This window comes from Patagioenas fasciata, chromosome 32 (genome assembly GCF_037038585.1).
Source record: "Patagioenas fasciata isolate bPatFas1 chromosome 32, bPatFas1.hap1, whole genome shotgun sequence".
Lineage (NCBI taxonomy): Eukaryota > Metazoa > Chordata > Aves > Columbiformes > Columbidae > Patagioenas > Patagioenas fasciata.
In genome coordinates, this window is record NC_092551.1 from 2304643 (window position 1) to 2322093 (window position 17451).

Below are 17451 nucleotides of genomic sequence, written 5' to 3' on the forward strand. Positions count from 1 at the left end.
ACAAGGGGTGACGGTGACACCGGAGGTGACGGTGACACTGGTGTCCCCATTTACAGTCTGTGGTACCAGTACCTGTGGCTGTGGGACGTGCCAGTGGGTGATGTGGGGTGACAGGAGGTGACAGGTGACACAGGAGGTGACAGTGACACCGGTGTCCCCAGTTACAAGCTGTGGTACTGGTACCTGTGGCTGTGGGACATGACAGGGGGTGATGTGGGGTGACAGGAGGTGACGGTGACACTGGTGTCCCCAGTTACAAGCTGTGGTACCGGTACCTGTGGCTGTAGGAGGTGACAGGGGATGATGTGGGGTGACAAGGGGTGACGGTGACACCGGAGGTGATGGTGACACTGGTGTCCCCATTTACAATCTGTGGTACCGGTACCTGTGGCTGTGGGACGTGCCAGGGGGTGATGTGGGGTGACAGGAGGTGACAGGTGACACCGGAGGTGACGGTGACACCGGTGTCCCCAGTTACAAGATGTAGTACCGGTACCTGTGGCTGTAGGAGGTGCCAGGGGTTGATGTGGGGTGACAGGAGGTGACGGTGACACCGGTGTCCCCAGTTACAAGCTGTGGTACTGGTACCTGTGGCTGTGGGACATGACAGGGGGTGATGTGGGGTGACAGGAGGTGATGGTGACACCGGAGGTGACGGTGACACCGGTGTCCCCAGTTACAAGCTGTGGTAGCGGTACCTGCGGCTGTGGGACATGACAGGGGGTGATGTGGGGTGACACAGGAGGTGACGGTGACACCAGAGCTGACGGTGACACCAGAGCTGACGGTGACACCAGAGCTGACGGTGACACCGGTGTCCCCAGTTACAAGCTGTGGTACTGGTACCTGTGGCTGTGGGACATGACAGGGGGTGATGTGGGGTGACAGGAGGTGACGGTGACACTGGTGTCCCCAGTTACAAGCTGTGGTACCGGTACCTGTGGCTGTAGGAGGTGACAGGGGATGATGTGGGGTGACAAGGGGTGACGGTGACACCGGAGGTGATGGTGACACTGGTGTCCCCATTTACAATCTGTGGTACCAGTACCTGTGGCTGTGGGACGTGCCAGGGGGTGATGTGGGGTGACAGGAGGTGACAGGTGACACAGGAGGTGACGGTGACACCGGTGTCCCCAGTTACAAGATGTAGTACCGGCACCTGTGGCTGTAGGAGGTGCCAGGGGTTGATGTGGGGTGACAGGAGGTGACGGTGACACCGGTGTCCCCAGTTACAAGCTGTGGTACTGGTACCTGTGGCTGTGGGACATGACAGGGGGTGATGTGGGGTGACAGGAGGTGATGGTGACACCGGAGGTGACGGTGACACCGGTGTCCCCAGTTACGAGCTGTGGTAGCGGTACCTGCGGCTGTGGGACATGACAGGGGGTGATGTGGGGTGACACAGGAGGTGACGGTGACACAGGAGGTGACGGTGACACCAGAGCTGACGGTGACACCGGTGTCCCCAGTCACAGTCTGTGATACCGGTACCTGCGGCTGTAGGAGGTGCCAGGGGGTGATGTGGGGTGACAGGAGGTGATGGTGACACCGGAGGTGACGGTGACACCGGTGTCCCCAGTTACGAGCTGTGATAGCGGTACCTGCGGCTGTGGGAGGTGCCAGGGGGTGATGTGGGGTGACAGGAGGTGACAGTGACACCGGTGTCCCCAGTTACAAGCTGTGGTACCGGTACCTGTGGCTGTGGGACATGACAGGGGGTGATGTGGGGTGACAGGAGGTGACGGTGACACTGGTGTCCCCAGTTACAAGCTGTGGTACCGGTACCTGTGGCTGTAGGAGGTGCCAGGGGGTGATGTGGGGTGACAAGGGGTGACGGTGACACTGGTGTCCCCATTTACAATCTGTGGTACCGGTGGGGGATGTGGGGTGCCAGGGGCTGATGTGGGGTGGCAGGAGGTGACAGGAGGTGACGGTGACACCGGTGTCCCCAGTTACAAGCTGTGGTACCGGTACCTGCGGCTGCGGCGGCTCCAGGTCAAAGGTCGCTGCCCCACGGACCCCGCGTTCGAAGAGGCCAACGCCGTCCACGAGAGGGCGCTCGTCTTCATGCACAAGGTGGGGACACTGGGGACATTGGGGACATTGGGGGTGGGGGGACGGGACATGGGGACACAGCCTTGGGGGCTGGAGGGGACATGGGGCCAGGGAGGTGGGGAGGGGACATGGGGATGCTAAGGGACACACAGCCCCATAACTGCCCCCCCAACCCCATGACTGCCCCATATCTGCCCCCCCCCAGCCCCACAACTGCCCCCCAGCCCCACGGCTGCCCCCCCCAACCCCATAACTGCCCCACAGCTGCCCCCCAAAACCATGACTGCCCCACAAGTGCCCCCAGCCCCACAGCTGCCCCCAAGCCCATGACTGCCCCACAGCTGCCCCCCAACCCCATGACTGCCCCACAACTGCTCCCCAGCCCCACAGCTGCTTCCCCAACCCCATGACTGCCCCACAACTGCTCCCCAGCCCCACAATTGCCCCCCCCCAGCCCCACAGCTGCTTCCCCAACCCCGTGACTGACCCACAGCTGCCCCCCCCCAGCCCACAGCTGCCCCCCAACTGCCTCCCAGGCCCACAACTACCCCACAGCTGCCCCCCCCCAACCCCATGACTGCCCCACAGCTGCCCCCCAACTGCCCCCCCAACCCCATGACTGCCCCACAGCTGCCCCCAAGACCCACAACTGCCCCCACAGCTGCCCCATAAGCCCCCCCAGCACAATTGCCCTCCAACCCCCCCAGCCCCATATTACCCCCCACAGCTGCCCCACCAACCCCACAGTGACCACTCCAGCCCCATATCTCTCTCCCCAGCCCCATAAGTGTCCCTTGTCCCCAGACGCCGCGGATCTGTTTGCACCACTGTCCATCCTGGGTGACACCGGGTCGGGTGACACCGAAGTGTCACTGTCCCCATATCTCACCCCCCAGCCCCATAACTCACCCGCAGCCCCATAACTGTCCCCAGATGCCGTGGATCTGGCTGGATCACCGGGGGACACTGGTGTCATTGTCCCCTGTGTCACTGTCCCCAGATGCAGTGGATCTGGCTGGATCACTGGGTGACACTGGTGTCATTGTCCCCTGTGTCACTGTCCCCAGATGCCGCGGATCTGGGGGAATCACTGGGTGACACTGGTGTCATTGTCCCCTGTGTCACTGTCCCCAGATGCCGCGGATCTGGCTGGATCACCAGGTGACACTGGTGTCATTGTCCTCTGTGTCACTGTCCCCAGGTGCCGCGGATCTGGGGAAATCACTGGGTGACACTGGTGTCATTGTCCCCTGTGTCACTGTCCCCAGATGCCGCGGATCTGGCTGGATCACTGGGTGACACTGGTGTCATTGTCCCCTGTGTCACTGTCCCCAGATGCAGTGGATCTGGGTGGATCACCGGGTGACACTGGTGTCATTGTCCCCTGTGTCACTGTCCCCAGATGCAGTGGATCTGGGTGGATCACCGGGTGACACTGGTGTCATTGTCCCCTGTGTCACTGTCCCCAGATGCCGCGGATCTGGGGGAATCACTGGGTGACACTGGTGTCATTGTCCCCCGTGTCATTGTCCCCAGATGCCGCGGATCTGGCTGGATCACCGGGTGACACTGGTGACACTGTTGTATTTGTCATTGTCCCCAGATGCCGCGGATCTGGTTGGATTACTGTCAGTTCCTGGTGTGACAGGGCCGGGTGACACCGGTGACACTGTTGTCATTGTCCCCAGATGCCGCGGATCTGGCTGGATTACTGCCAGTTCCTGGTGTCGCAGGGCTGGGTGACACCGATGACACTGTTGTCATTGTCATTGTCCCCAGATGCCGCGGATCTGGTTGGATTACTGTCAGTTCCTGGTGTCACAGAGCCGGGTGACACCGATGACACTGTTGTCATTGTCATTGTCCCCAGATGCCGCAGATCTGGCTGGATTACTGCCAGTTCCTGGTGTCACAGGGCCGGGTGACACCGGTCACACTGTTGTCATTGTCATTGTCCCCAGATGCCGCGGATCTGGCTGGATTACTGTCAGTTCCTGGTATCACAGGGCCGGGTGACACCGGTGACACGGTTGTCATTGTCATTGTCCCCAGATGCTGCGGATCTGGCTGGATTACTGTCAGTTCCTGGTGTCGTGAGGCCAGGTGACACTGTTGTCATTGTCCCCAGATGCCGCAGATCTGGCTGGATTACTGCCAGTTCCTGGTGTCACAGGGCCGGGTGACACCGGTGACACTGTTGTCATTGTCATTGTCCCCAGATGCCGCGGATCTGGCTGGATTACTGTCAGTTCCTGGTATGACAGGGCCGGGTGACACCGGTGACACGGTTGTCATTGTCCCCAGATGCTGCGGATCTGGCTGGATTACTGTCAGTTCCTGGTGTCGCAGGGCCGGGTGACACCGGTGACACTGTTGTCATTGTCATTGTCCCCAGATGCTGCGGATCTGGCTGGATTACTGTCAGTTCCTGGTGTCACAGGGCCGGGTGACACCGGTGACACTGTTGTCATTGTCATTGTCCCCAGATGCTGCGGATCTGGCTGGATTACTGTCAGTTCCTGGTGTCACAGGGCCGGGTGACACCGGTGACACTGTTGTCATTGTCATTGTCCCCAGATGCCGCGGATCTGGCTGGATTACTGTCAGTTCCTGGTGTCGCAGGGCCGGGTGACACCGGTGACACTGTTGTCATTGTCATTGTCCCCAGATGCCGCGGATCTGGCTGGATTACTGCCAGTTCCTGGTGTCGCAGGGCCGGGTGACACCGGTGACACTGTTGTCATTGTCATTGTCCCCAGATGCCGCGGATCTGGCTGGATTACTGTCAGTTCCTGGTGTCGCAGGGCCGGGTGACACCGGTGACACTGTTGTCATTGTCATTGTCCCCAGATGCCGCGGATCTGGCTGGATTACTGCCAGTTCCTGGTGTCGCAGGGCTGGGTGACACCGGTGACACTGTTGTCATTGTCATTGTCCCCAGATGCCGCGGATCTGGCTGGATTACTGCCAGTTCCTGGTGTCGCAGGGCCGGGTGACACCGGTGACACTGTTGTCATTGTCATTGTCCCCAGATGCCGCGGATCTGGCTGGATTACTGTCAGTTCCTGGTGTCGCAGGGCTGGGTGACACCGGTGACACTGTTGTCATTGTCATTGTCCCCAGATGCCGCGGATCTGGCTGGATTACTGCCAGTTCCTGGTGTCACAGGGCCGGGTGACACCGGTGACACTGTTTCATTGTCATTGTCCCCAGATGCCGCGAATCTGGCTGGATTACTGTCAGTTCCTGGTATCACAGGGCCGGGTGACACCGGTGACACTGTTGTCATTGTCATTGTCCCCAGATGCCGCGGATCTGGCTGGATTACTGTCAGTTCCTGGTGTCGCAGGGCCGGGTGACACCGGTGACACTGTTGTCATTGTCATTGTCCCCAGATGCCGCGGATCTGGCTGGATTACTGCCAGTTCCTGGTGTCGCAGGGCCGGGTGACACCGGTGACACTGTTGTCATTGTCATTGTCCCCAGATGCCGCGGATCTGGCTGGATTACTGTCAGTTCCTGGTATCACAGGGCCGGGTGACACCGGTGACACTGTTGTCATTGTCATTGTCCCCAGATGCCGCGGATCTGGCTGGATTACTGCCAGTTCCTGGTGTCACAGGGCCGGGTGACACCGGTGACACTGTTGTCATTGTCATTGTCCCCAGATGCCGCGGATCTGGCTGGATTACTGTCAGTTCCTGGTGTCACAGGGCCGGGTGACACCGGTGACACTGTTGTCATTGTCATTGTCCCCAGATGCCGCGGATCTGGCTGGATCACTGTCAGTTCCTGGTGTCACAGGGCTGGGTGACACCGGTGACACTGTTGTCATTGTCATTGTCCCCAGATGCCGCGGATCTGGCTGGATTACTGTCAGTTCCTGGTGTCACAGGGCCGGGTGACACCGGTGACACTGTTGTCATTGTCATTGTCCCCAGATGCCGCGGATCTGGCTGGATTACTGCCAGTTCCTGGTGTCGCAGGGCCGGGTGACACCGGTGACACTGTTGTCATTGTCCCCAGATGCCACGGATCTGGCTGGATTACTGTCAGTTCCTGGTGTCGTGAGGCCGGGTGACACTGTTGTCATTGTCCCCAGATGCCGCAGATCTGGCTGGATTACTGCCAGTTCCTGGTGTCACAGGGCCGGGTGACACTGGTGACACTGTTGTCATTGTCATTGTCCCCAGATGCCGCGGATCTGGCTGGATTACTGTCAGTTCCTGGTGTCACAGGGCCGGGTGACACCGGTGACACTGTTGTCATTGTCATTGTCCCCAGATGCCGCGGATCTGGCTGGATTACTGTCAGTTCCTGGTGTCACAGGGCCGGGTGACACGCACCCGGCGCACATTCGACCGGGCGCTGCGGGCGCTCCCCGTCACCCAGCACCACCGGCTGTGGCCCCCGTTCCTCAGCTTCGTGCGCAGTCACCCCCTGCCCGAGACCGCCCTGCGCGTCTTCCGCAGATACCTCAAGGTGACAATGGGGACAACGGGGCAACGGGGACGGTGGGGACAACGGGGACAGTGGGGGCAATGGGGACGGTGGGGGTGGGATGGGGTGTGGGTCATGGGGGGAGGATGGAGGGGACATGGGGCAGGGAGAGAGGGGACACAGGAGAGAGGGGACACAGGAGAGAGGGGACACAGGACAGGAAACAGAGGGGACACGGGACTGAGTGTAGAGGGGACACTGGGCAGAGACAGAGGGGACATGGGACAGGACAGAGGTGACATGAAGCCAGAAGTGAGGGGACGCAGGACAGGGACAGAGGGGACATGGGACAGGATATAGGTGACATGGGACAGGACATAGATGACATGAAGCAAAAAGTGAGGGGACGCAGGACAGGGACAGAGGGGACATGGGACAGGACAGAGGTGACATGAAGCAAAAAGTGAGGGGACGCAGGACAGGGACAGAGGGGACATGGGACAGGACAGAGGTGACATGAAGCAAAAAGTGAGGGGACACTGGGCAGGGACAGAGGGGACATGGGACAGGACAGAGGTGACATGTAGCAAAAAGTGAGGGGACACTGGGCAGGGACAGAGGGGACACAGGACAGGGACAGAGGGGACATGGGACAGGACAGAGGTGACATGTAGCAAAAAGTGAGGGGACACAGGACAGGGACAGAGGGGACATGGGACAGGACAGAGGTGACATGAAGCCAAAAGTGAGGGGACACTGGGCAGGGACAGAGGGGACATGGGACAGGATATAGGTGACATGGGACAGGACATAGATGACGTGAAGCAAAAAAGTGAGGGGACGCAGGACAGGGACAGAGGGGACATGGGACAGGACAGAGGTGACATGTAGCAAAAAGTGAGGGGACACTGGGCAGGGACAGAGGGGACACAGGACAGGGACAGAGGGGACATGGGACAGGACAGAGGTGACATGAAGCCAAAAGTGAGGGGACACAGGACAGGGACAGAGGGGACATGGGACAGGACAGAGGTGACATGAAGCCAAAAGTGAGGGGACACAGGTCAGGGACAGAGGGGACACTGGACAGGGACAGAGGGGACATGGGACAGGACAGAGGTGACATGAAGCAAAAAGTGAGGGGACTCTGGGCAGGGACAGAGGGGACACAGGACAGGGACAGAGGGGACATGGGACAGGACAGAGGTGACATGAAGCCAAAAGTGAAGTGACACAGGGCAGGGACAGAGGGGACACTGGGCAGGGACAGAGGGGACATGGGACAGGACAGAGGTGACATGAAGCCAAAAGTGAGGGGACTCTGGGCAGGGACAGAGGGGACACAGGACAGGGACAGAGGGGACATGGGACAGGACAGAGGTGACATGAAGCAAAAAGTGAGGGGACTCTGGGCAGGGACAGAGGGGACACGGGACAGGGACAGAGGGGACACGGGACAGGACAGAGGTGACATGAAGCCAAAAGTGAGGGGACTCTGGGCAGGGACAGAGGGGACATGGGACAGGACAGAGGTGACATGTAGCAGGAGTGAAGTGACACAGGGCAGGGACTTAGGGGACACAGGGCAGGGACTTAGGGGACACGGGACAGGGGCTGAAGTGTCACGGAGCAGGGAAAGAGGTGACACAGGTCAGGGACGGAGGGCACATGGGACAGGGACAGAGGGGACACAGGGCAGGGACGGGACAGAAGTGACATGAAGCATAAAGTGACACGGGACAGGGACAGTGGGGACATGGGACAGGGCGGAAGGGACATAAAGCATAAAGTGAAGTGACACAGGACAGGGAGAGAGGGGACACGGGGCAGGGATGGGACAAAGGTGACATGCAGCAGGGACCGAGGGGACACTGGGGGGCACTGGGGCTGTGGGAGGGGACCCTGGTGACACCGATGTCACCGTGGTGTCCCCAGCTGTGCCCCGAGGGTGCTGAGCAGTACGTGGGGTACCTGGTGTCCTTGGGGCACCCGGACAAAGGACACTGGGGATGTTGGGGACACGGAGGGACAGAGGGGACACTGGGAGGTGCTGGGGCTGTGGGAGGGGACACTGGTGACAGTGGTGGCACTGGTGACACTGTCCCTGTCCCCAGCTGTGCCCCGAGGGTGCTGAGCAATACATGGGGTACCCAGACAAAGGACACTGGGGATGCTGGGGACACAGGGGGACCGAGGGGACACTGTGGACATTAGGGCTGTGGGAGGGGACCCGGGTGACAGTGGTGGCACTGGTGACACTGTCCCTGTCCCCAGCTGTGCCACGAGGGTGCTGAGCAATACGTGAGGTACCCAGACAAAGGACACTGGCGATGTTGGGGACACGGAGGGACAGAGGGGACACTGGGAGGCGTTGGGGCTGTGGGAGGGGACACTGGTGACAGTGGTGGCACTGGTGACACTGTCCCTGTCCCCAGCTGTGCCCCGAGGGTGCTGAGCACTGCGTGGGGTACCTGGTGTCCGTGGCGGGGCTGGATAAGGGACACCGGGGATGTTGGGGACCGAGGGGACACTGGGGGGCACTGGGGCTGTGGGAGGGGACACTGGTGACAGTGGTGGCACTGGTGACACTGTCCCTGTCCCCAGCTGTGCCCCGAGGGTGCTGAGCAATACATGGGGTACCTGGAAAAGGACACCAGAGGTGTTGGGGACACGGGGGGACCGAGGGGACACTGGGGGGCGTTGGGGGGTGGGAGGGGCCACTGGTGGCACTGGTGACACTGTCCCTGTCCCCAGCTGTGCCACGAGGGTGCTGAGCAATACATGGGGTACCCAGACAAAGGACACTGGGGATGTTGGGGACACAGGGGGACCGAGGGGACACTGTGGACATTAGGGCTGTGGGAGGGGACCCGGGTGACACTGGTGGCACTGGTGACACTGTCCCTGTCCCCAGCTGTGCCACGAGGGTGCTGAGCAGTACATGAGGTACCCAGACAAAGGACACTGGGGATGTTGGGGACACAGGGGGACAGAGGGGACACTGGGAGGCGTTGGGGCTGTGGGAGGGGACACTGGTGACAGTGGTGGCACTGGTGACACTGTCCCTGTCCCCAGCTGTGCCCTGAGGGTGCTGAGTAGTACGTGGGGTACCTGGTGTCCGTGGCAGGGCTGGATAAGGGACACCGGGGATGTTGGGGACCGAGGGGACACTGGGGGGCACTGGGGCTGTGGGAGGGGACACTGGTGACAGTGGTGGCACTGGTGACACTGTCCCTGTCCCCAGCTGTGCCCCGAGGGTGCTGAGCAGTACGTGGGGTACCTGGTGTCCGTGGGGCGGCTGGATGAGGCCGCGCAGCGTCTGGCCCGGCTGGTGAACGACGAGCGCTTCGTGTCCCGCGAGGGGAAATCCAACTACCAGGTGAGGCACCCATGGGTGCCGGGGGGGCTCGGGGGCACCTATGGGTGCTGGGGGGGCTCAGGGTGTCCCTGGGGGGCTCTGGGTGACCCTGGTGCCACTGTCACCTCTATGTGTCCCCAGCTGTGGCGGGAGCTGTGTCACCTGCTGGCCCAGCACCCACAGTGGGTGTCAGGGGTCCCTGTGGGTGTCAAGGGTTCCCATGGGTTCTGGGTGACCCTGTGTGACCCTGGTGCCATGTCCCTTGTCCCCAGCTGTGGCAGGAGCTGTGTCACCTGCTGGCCCAGCACCCACAGTGGGTGTCAGGGGTCCCTATGGGTGTCAGTGGTTCCCATGGGTTCTGGGTGTCCCTGTGTGACCCTGTTGTCACTGTCCCTTGTCCCCAGCTGTGGCAGGAGCTGTGTGACCTGCTGGCCCAGCCCCTGCAGTGGGTGTCAGGGGTCCCTGTGGGTGTCAGGGGTTCCCATGGGTGCTGGGGGGCTCTGGGTGGTTTGGGGGTGTCAGGGGGGCTCTGGGTGTCCCTGGGTGACCCTGGTGCCATGTCCCTTGTCCCCAGCTGTGGCAGGAGCTGTGTGACCTGCTGGCCCAGCCCCTGCAGTGGGTGTCAGGGGTCCCTGTGGGTGTCAGGGGTTCCCATGGGTGCTGGGGGGCTCTGGGTGGTTTGGGGGTGTCAGGGGGGCTCTGGGTGTCCCTGTGTGACCCTGGTGCCATGTCCCTTGTCCCCAGCTGTGGCAGGAGCTGTGTGACCTGCTGGCCCAGCCCCTGCAGTGGGTGTCAGGGGTTCCCATGGGTGCTGGGTGTCCCTGGGTGTCTCTGGGTGTCTCTGTGTGACGCTGATGCCATTGTCCCCTTGTCCCCAGCTGTGGCAGGAGCTGTGTGACCTGCTGTCCCAGCACCCCGAGCGCATCCGCTCCCTGGACGCCGGCTCCATCATCCGGGGGGGCCTCACGCGCTTCACGGACCAGCTGGGCCGGCTCTGGGGGGCGCTGGCCGACTGCTACATCCGCAGCGGCCACTTCGAGAAGGTCAGTGTCCCCAACTGCCACCAGGACCCTGGCTCTGCACCCCAAACCTCCCCAGGGCCACCATGGTCACTGTCCCCAAACCTCCCCAGGGCCACCACAGTCACCGTTCCTTGTCCCCAGGGCCACCAAGACCCCGGTTCTGCACTCCAGACCTCCCCAGGGCCACCATGGTCACTGTCCCCAAACCTCCCCAGGGCCACCACAGTCACCGTTCCTTGTCCCCAGGGCCACCAAGACCCCGGTTCTGCACTCCAGACCTCCCCAGGGCCACCATGGTCATTGTCCCCAAACTTCCCCAGGGCCACCATGGTCATTGTCCCCAAACCTCCCCAGGGCCACCACAGTCACCGTTCCTTGTCCCCAAACCTCCTCAGGGCCACCACAACCCCGGCTCCGCACCCCAAACCTCCCCAGGGTCACCACAACCACTGTCCCTTGTCCCTAAACCTCCCCAGGGCCACCACGACCCCGGCTCCGCACCCCAAACCTCCCCAGGGCCACCGTGGTCATTGTCCCCAAACCTCCCCAGGGCCACCACGGTCACCGTTCCTTGTCCCCAGGGCCACCAAGACCCCGGTTCTGCACTTCAGACCTCCCCAGGGCCACCATGGTCATTGTCCCCAAACCTCCCCAGGGCCACCACAGTCACCGTTCCTTGTCCCCAGGGCCACCAAGACCCCGGTTCTGCACTTCAGACCTCCCCAGGGCCACCATGGTCGTTGTCCCCAAACCTCCCCAGGGCCACCACAGTCACCGTTCCTTGTCCCCAGGGCCACCAAGACCCCGGTGATGCACTCCAGACCTCCCCAGGGCCACCATGGTCGTTGTCCCCAAACCTCCCCAGGGTTACCACAGACACTGTCCCTTGTCCCCAAACCTCCCCAGGGCCACCACGACCCCAGCTCCACACCCCAAACCTCCCCAGGGACACCATGGTCCCAGGTTTCTGTCCCCAGGGCCACCATGGTCACCATCCCTTGTCCCCAAACCTCCCCAGGGTCACCATGGTCCTAGGTTCTTGTCCCTGTGTCACCCAGGAGCCACCACCACCCATGTCCCCAAACCACCCCAGGGCCACCAGGGTCCCAGGTTTTTGTCCCCGTGTCACCCGGTCCCCACAGACCGGGCCACCCCTGGAGCTCCAGCCAAGGTTGTCCCTGTCCCCAAGCCGCTGTCCCTGTCCCCAACCTGCTGTCCTCAGCCCCCTGTCCCCGTCCCACTGTCCCCAGCTCCCTGTCCCTGTCCCCACACCATGTCCCTGTCCCACTGTCCATGTCCTGTTGTCCCTTACCCCATGCTGTCCCGTTGTCCCCATGCTCTGTCCCCATGCTCTGTCCCCACACTCTGTCCTGTTCTCCCTGTCTTGTTGTCCCCATCCCTTTCCCCACGCGTTGTCCCCCTGCCGTTGTCCCCCTGCCGTTGTCCCCCTGCCGTTGTCCCCCTGCCGTTGTCCCCCTGCCGTTGTCCCCACGCTCCGTCCCTGTCCCATTGTCCCTGTCCCCACTGTGCCATGTCCCCATCCCGGTCCTCACCCTCTGCCCTGTCCCCTTGTCCCCGGCCCCACCGTCCCCTTGTCCCCATCCCCACCGTCCCGCGTCCCCGTCCCCACACCGTCCCCATCCTTGCGCCGTGTCCCCATCCCCCCTCGACCTGCGTCCCCATGCTGTCCCCACACTGCATCCCTGTCCCTCTCCCCACGCTGTCCCCGCGCCGTGTCCCCATCCCTCTCCCCACGCTGTCCCCACACCATGTCCCCGTCCCCACGCCATGTCCCTGTCCCCATCCTTGTCCCCCTTCCCACACATCCCTTATCCCTGTCCCCATCCTTGTGCTGCGTCCCCATCTGCACTCGGCCTGTGTCCCCGTGTCCCCGTCCCCGTGTCCCCGTCCCCCCGTGCTGTGTCCCCGTCCCCGTCCCCCCGTGCTGTGTCCCCGTCCCCCCGTGCTGTGTCCCCGTCCCCCCGTGTCCCTGTCCCCGCCCCCCCGTGTCCCTGTCCCCGCCCCCCCGTGTCCCTGTCCCCGTCCCCGTGTCCCCGTCCTCGTGTCCCCGTCCTCGTGTCCCCGTCCCCGTGTCCCCGTCCCCGTGTCCCCGTGTCCCCGTCCCCGTGCTGTGTCCCCGTGTCCTCGTGTCCCCGTCCTCGTGTCCCCGTCCTCGTGTCCCCGTCCCCGTGCTGTGTCCCCGTGTCCCCGTGTCCCCGTGTCCCCGTGTCCCTGTCCCCGTGTCCCTGTCCCCGTCCCCGTGCTGTGTCCCCGTGCTGTGTCCCCGTGTCCCCGTGTCCCCGTGTCCCCGTCCCCGTGTCCCCGTCCCCGTGTCCCCGTCCCCGTGTCCCCGTCCCCGTGTCCCCGTCCTTGTGTCCCTGTCCTTGTGTCCCCGTGTCCCTGTCCCCGTCCCCGTGCTGTGTCCCCGTGCTGTGTCCCCGTGCCCGTGTCCCCCCCGTGTCCCCCCCGTGTCCCCCCCGTGTCCCCCCTCGTCCCCGTCCCCCCGTGTCCCCGTCCCCGTGTCGCATCCCCGTCCCCGTGTCGCATCCCCGTCCCCGTGTCGCATCCCCGTCCCCGTGTCGCATCCCCGTCCCCATGCTGCGTCCCCGTGTCCCCGTGCCCGCCGTGTCCCCGTGCCCACGTGCCGGTGTCCCCGCAGGCGCGTGACGTGTACGAGGAGGCGGTGCAGACGGTGATGACGGTGCGGGACTTCACGCAGGTGTTCGACAGCTACGCGCAGTTCGAGGAGAGCGTCATCGCCGCACAGATGGACGGCGCCGCCGACGCCGCCCGCGGCGAGGACGGTGGGGCGGGGGGGTCCCCGAAACACGGGGGTGTGGGGTCTGTGCCGCAGTTTCCCCAAAAACAGGGAGGTTGGGGTTTGTGCCGCAGTTTCCCCCCTAAAACAGGGGATGTGGGATCTGTGCCTCAGTTTCCCCGGAGAAACAGGGAGGTTGGGGTTTGTGCCTCAGTTTCCCCCAAAAACAGGGAGGTTGGGGTTTGTGCCTCAGTTTCCCCCAAAAACATAGGGGATGGGGGCCAGGACTCAGGGTCCCCAAAACATGGGGGTCTTGGGGGTTCCTACCTCAGTGTAACCCCAAAAACAGGGAGGTTGGGGTCTGTGCCGCAGTTTCCCCTAAAACAGGGAGGTTGGGGTTTGTGCCTCAGGGTCCCCAAAACATGGGGGTCTTGGGGGTTCCTGCCTCAGTTTAACCCCAAAAACAGGGAGGTTGGGGTTTGTGCCTCAGTTTCCCCCCTAAAACAGGGGATGTGGGATCTGTGCCTCAGTTTCCCCGGAGAAACAGGGAGGTTGGGGTTTGTGCCTCAGTTTCCCCCAAAAACATGGGGGATGGGGGCCAGGACTCAGGGTCCCCGAAACATGGGGGTCTTGGGGGGTTCCTACCTCAGTGTAACCCCAAAAACAGGGAGGTTGGGGTCTGTGCCGCAGTTTCCCCTAAAACAGGGAGGTTGGGGTTTGTGCCTCAGGGTCCCCAAAACACGGGGGTCTCGGGGGTTCCTGTCTCAGTTTAACCCCAAAAACAGGGAGGTTGGGGTCTGTGCCGCAGTTTCCCCAAAAACAGGGGGGTGGGGGTCCAGCCTCAGTGTCCCCAAAACATGGGGGTCTTGGGGGGTTCCTACCTCAGTGTAACCCCAAAAACAGGGAGGTTGGGGTTTGTGCCTCAGGGTCCCCAAAACACGGGGGTCTCGGGGGTTCCTGTCTCAATTTAACCCCAAAAACAGGGAGGTTGGGGTTTGTGCCTCAGGGTCCCCAGAACATGGGGGGCTCGGGGGTTCCTGTCTCAATTTAACCCCAAAAACAGGGAGGTTGGGGTTTGTGCCCCAGTTTAACCAAAACCAGGGTGTTTGTGGTTCCTGCCTCAGTTTCCCCAAAAACAGGGAGGTTGGGGTTTGTGCCTCAGTTTCCCCCAAAAACATGGGGGATGGGGGCCAGGACTCAGGGTCCCCGAAACATGGGGGTCTTGGGGGGTTCCTACCTCAGTGTAACCCCAAAAACAGGGAGGTTGGGGTTTGTGCCTCAGTTTCCCCAAAACAGGGAGGTTGGGGTTTGTGCCTCAGGGTCCCCAAAACATGGGGGTCTCGGGGGTTCCTGTCTCAATTTAACCCCAAAACCAGGGAGGTTGGGGTTTGTGCCCCAGTTTAACCAAAACCAGGGTGTTTGTGGTTCCTGCCTCAGTTTCCCCCCAAAACCAGGGAGGTTGCGGTTTGTGCCGCAGTTTAACCAAAACCAGGGTGTTTGTGGTTCCTGCCTCAGTTTCCCCCCAAAAACAGGGAGGTTGGGGTTTGTGCCTCAGTTTCCCCAAAAAACATAGAGGATGGGGACCAGGACTCAGGGTCCCCAAAACATGGGGGTCTTGGGGGTTCCTGTCTCAGTTTCCCCCCAAAAACAGGGAGGTTGGGGTTTGTGCCTCAGGGTCCCCAAAACACGGGGGTCTCAGGGGTTCCTGTCTCAGTTTAACCCCAAAACCAGGGAGGTTGGGGTCTGTGCCGCAGTTTCCCCCAAAACAGGGAGGTTGGGGTTTGTGCCTCAGGGTCCCCAAAACATGGGGGTCTCGGGGGTTCCTGCCTCAGTTTAACCCCAAAAACAGGGAGGTTGCGGTTTGTGCCGCAGTTTAACCAAAACCAGGGTGTTTGTGGTTCCTGCCTCAGTTTCCCCCCAAAAACAGGGAGGTTGGGGTTTGTGCCTCAGTTTCCCCAAAAACAGGGGGGTGGGGGTCCAGCCTCAGGGTCCCCAAAACATGGGGTCTCGGGGGTTCCTGTCTCAGTTTAACCCCAAAAACAGGGAGGTTGGGGTTTGTGCCTCAGTTTCCCTGGTTCCCCTGATCCCCCTGTGTCCCCTGACCCCCTCATCCCCCCATGTCCCCTGACGTGTCCCCTGACGTGTCCCCCGTGTCCCCAGGGCAGCTGGAGCTACAGTTCGAGTGGCTCATGTCCCAGTGCCTGGGGGGATCCTGGTCACCCTGTGTCCCCCGTGTCCCCTGATCCCCCCGTGTCCCCTGTGTCCCTTGTGTCTCTTGATCCCCCCATGTCCCCTGATGTGTCCCCTGACGTGTCCCCTGCGTCCCCAGAGGAGCTGGAGCTGCGGTTGGAGTGGCTCATGTCCCAGTGCCCAGGGGGATACTGGTCACCCCTCATCCCCGTGTCCCCCATGTCCCCTATGTCCCCTGATCCCTCCATGTCCCCTGACGTGTCCCCTGTGTCCCCAGGGGAGGTGGAGCTGGAGCTGCACTGGCGCGGTTCGAGCGGCTGATGTCCTTGTCCCCCGTGTCCCCCATGTCCCCTGACGTGTCCCCCATGTCCCCTGTGTCCCCAGGGGAGGTGGAGCTGGAGCTGCGGCTGGCACAGTTCAAGCGGCTGATGTCCCTGTCCCCCATGTCCCCTGACCCCCCATGTCCCCCTTGTCCCCTGACATGTCCTCCGTGTCCCCTGATGTGTCCCCTGTGTCCCCTGACCCCCCGTGTCCCCCGTGTCCTTCATGTCCCCTGACGTGTCCCCTGTGTCCCCAGGAGAGGTGGAGCTGGAGCTGCGACTGGCGCAGTTCGAGCGGCTGATGTCCCTGTCCCCCGTGTCCCCTGTGTCCCCCATGTCCCCTGACGTGTCCCCCGTGTCCCCTGTGTCCCCAGGGGAGGTGGAGCTGGAGCTGCGGCTGGCGCGGTTCGAGCGGCTGATGTCCCTGTCCCCCATGTCCCCTGACCCCCCCATATCCCCCCTGTCCCCTGACGTGTCCTCTGTGTCCCCCGATGTGTCCCCCGTGTCCCCAGGGGAGGTGGAGCTGGAGCTGCAGCTGGCGCGGTTCGAGTGGCTCATGTCCCTGTCCCCCGTGTCCCCCATGTCCCCTGATGTGTCCCCCGTGTCCCCAGGGGAGGTGGAGCTGGAGCTGCGGCTGGCGCGGTTCGAGCGGCTCATGTCCCTGTCCCCCGTGTCCCCTGATGCCCCCGTGTCCCCCCTGTCCCCCGATGTGTCCCCTGTGTCCCCAGGGGAGGTGGAGCTGGAGCTGCAGCTGGCGCGGTTCGAGTGGCTCATGTCCCTGTCCCCCGTGTCCCCCATGTCCCCTGACGTGTCCCCCATGTCCCCAGGGGAGGTGGAGCTGGAGCTGCGGCTGGCGCGGTTCGAGCGGCTCATGTCCCTGTCCCCCGTGTCCCCTGATGCCCCCGTGTCCCCCCTGTCCCCCGATGTGTCCCCTGTGTCCCCAGGGGAGGTGGAGCTGGAGCTGCGACTGGCGCGGTTTGAGCGGCTGATGTCCCTGTCCCCCATGTCCCCCATGTCCCCCATGTCCCCCATGTCCCCCATGTCCCCCATGTCCCCCATGTCCCCTGACGTGTCCCCCGTGTCCCCTGATGTGTCCCCAGGGGAGATGGAGCTGGAGCTGCAGCTGGCGCGGTTCGAGCGGCTCATGTCCCTGTCCCCCATGTCCCCCGTGTCCCCATGTCCCCTGACCCCCCATGTCCCCCATGTCCCCTGACGTGTCCCCCGTGTCCCCTGATGTGTCCCCAGGGGAGATGGAGCTGGAGCTGCAGCTGGCGCGGTTCGAGCGGCTCATGTCCCTGTCCCCCATGT

At 62.7% G+C, this 17451-nt stretch overlaps 1 protein-coding gene and 1 long non-coding RNA gene across 2 annotated transcripts in view; both read left to right on the forward strand.

Moving 5' to 3' along the window:
- The window catches only part of XAB2 (XPA binding protein 2), a 56069-nt gene that overhangs the window by 4124 nt on the left and 34494 nt on the right, over positions 1–17451 (forward strand). The window contains exons 3-7 of the mRNA XM_065859312.2: positions 1953–2076; positions 6340–6537; positions 9740–9874; positions 10732–10896; positions 13535–13679. Coding sequence (XP_065715384.1) covers positions 1953–2076; positions 6340–6537; positions 9740–9874; positions 10732–10896; positions 13535–13679 — 767 coding nt within the window. The remainder of the gene's footprint in view (positions 1–1952; positions 2077–6339; positions 6538–9739; positions 9875–10731; positions 10897–13534; positions 13680–17451) is intronic.
- Positions 13721–16094, forward strand: LOC139825969 (uncharacterized). Its single transcript, XR_011736105.1, has 3 exons — positions 13721–14460; positions 14777–14896; positions 14934–16094. It is a non-coding gene; the product is annotated as an uncharacterized lncRNA (long non-coding RNA).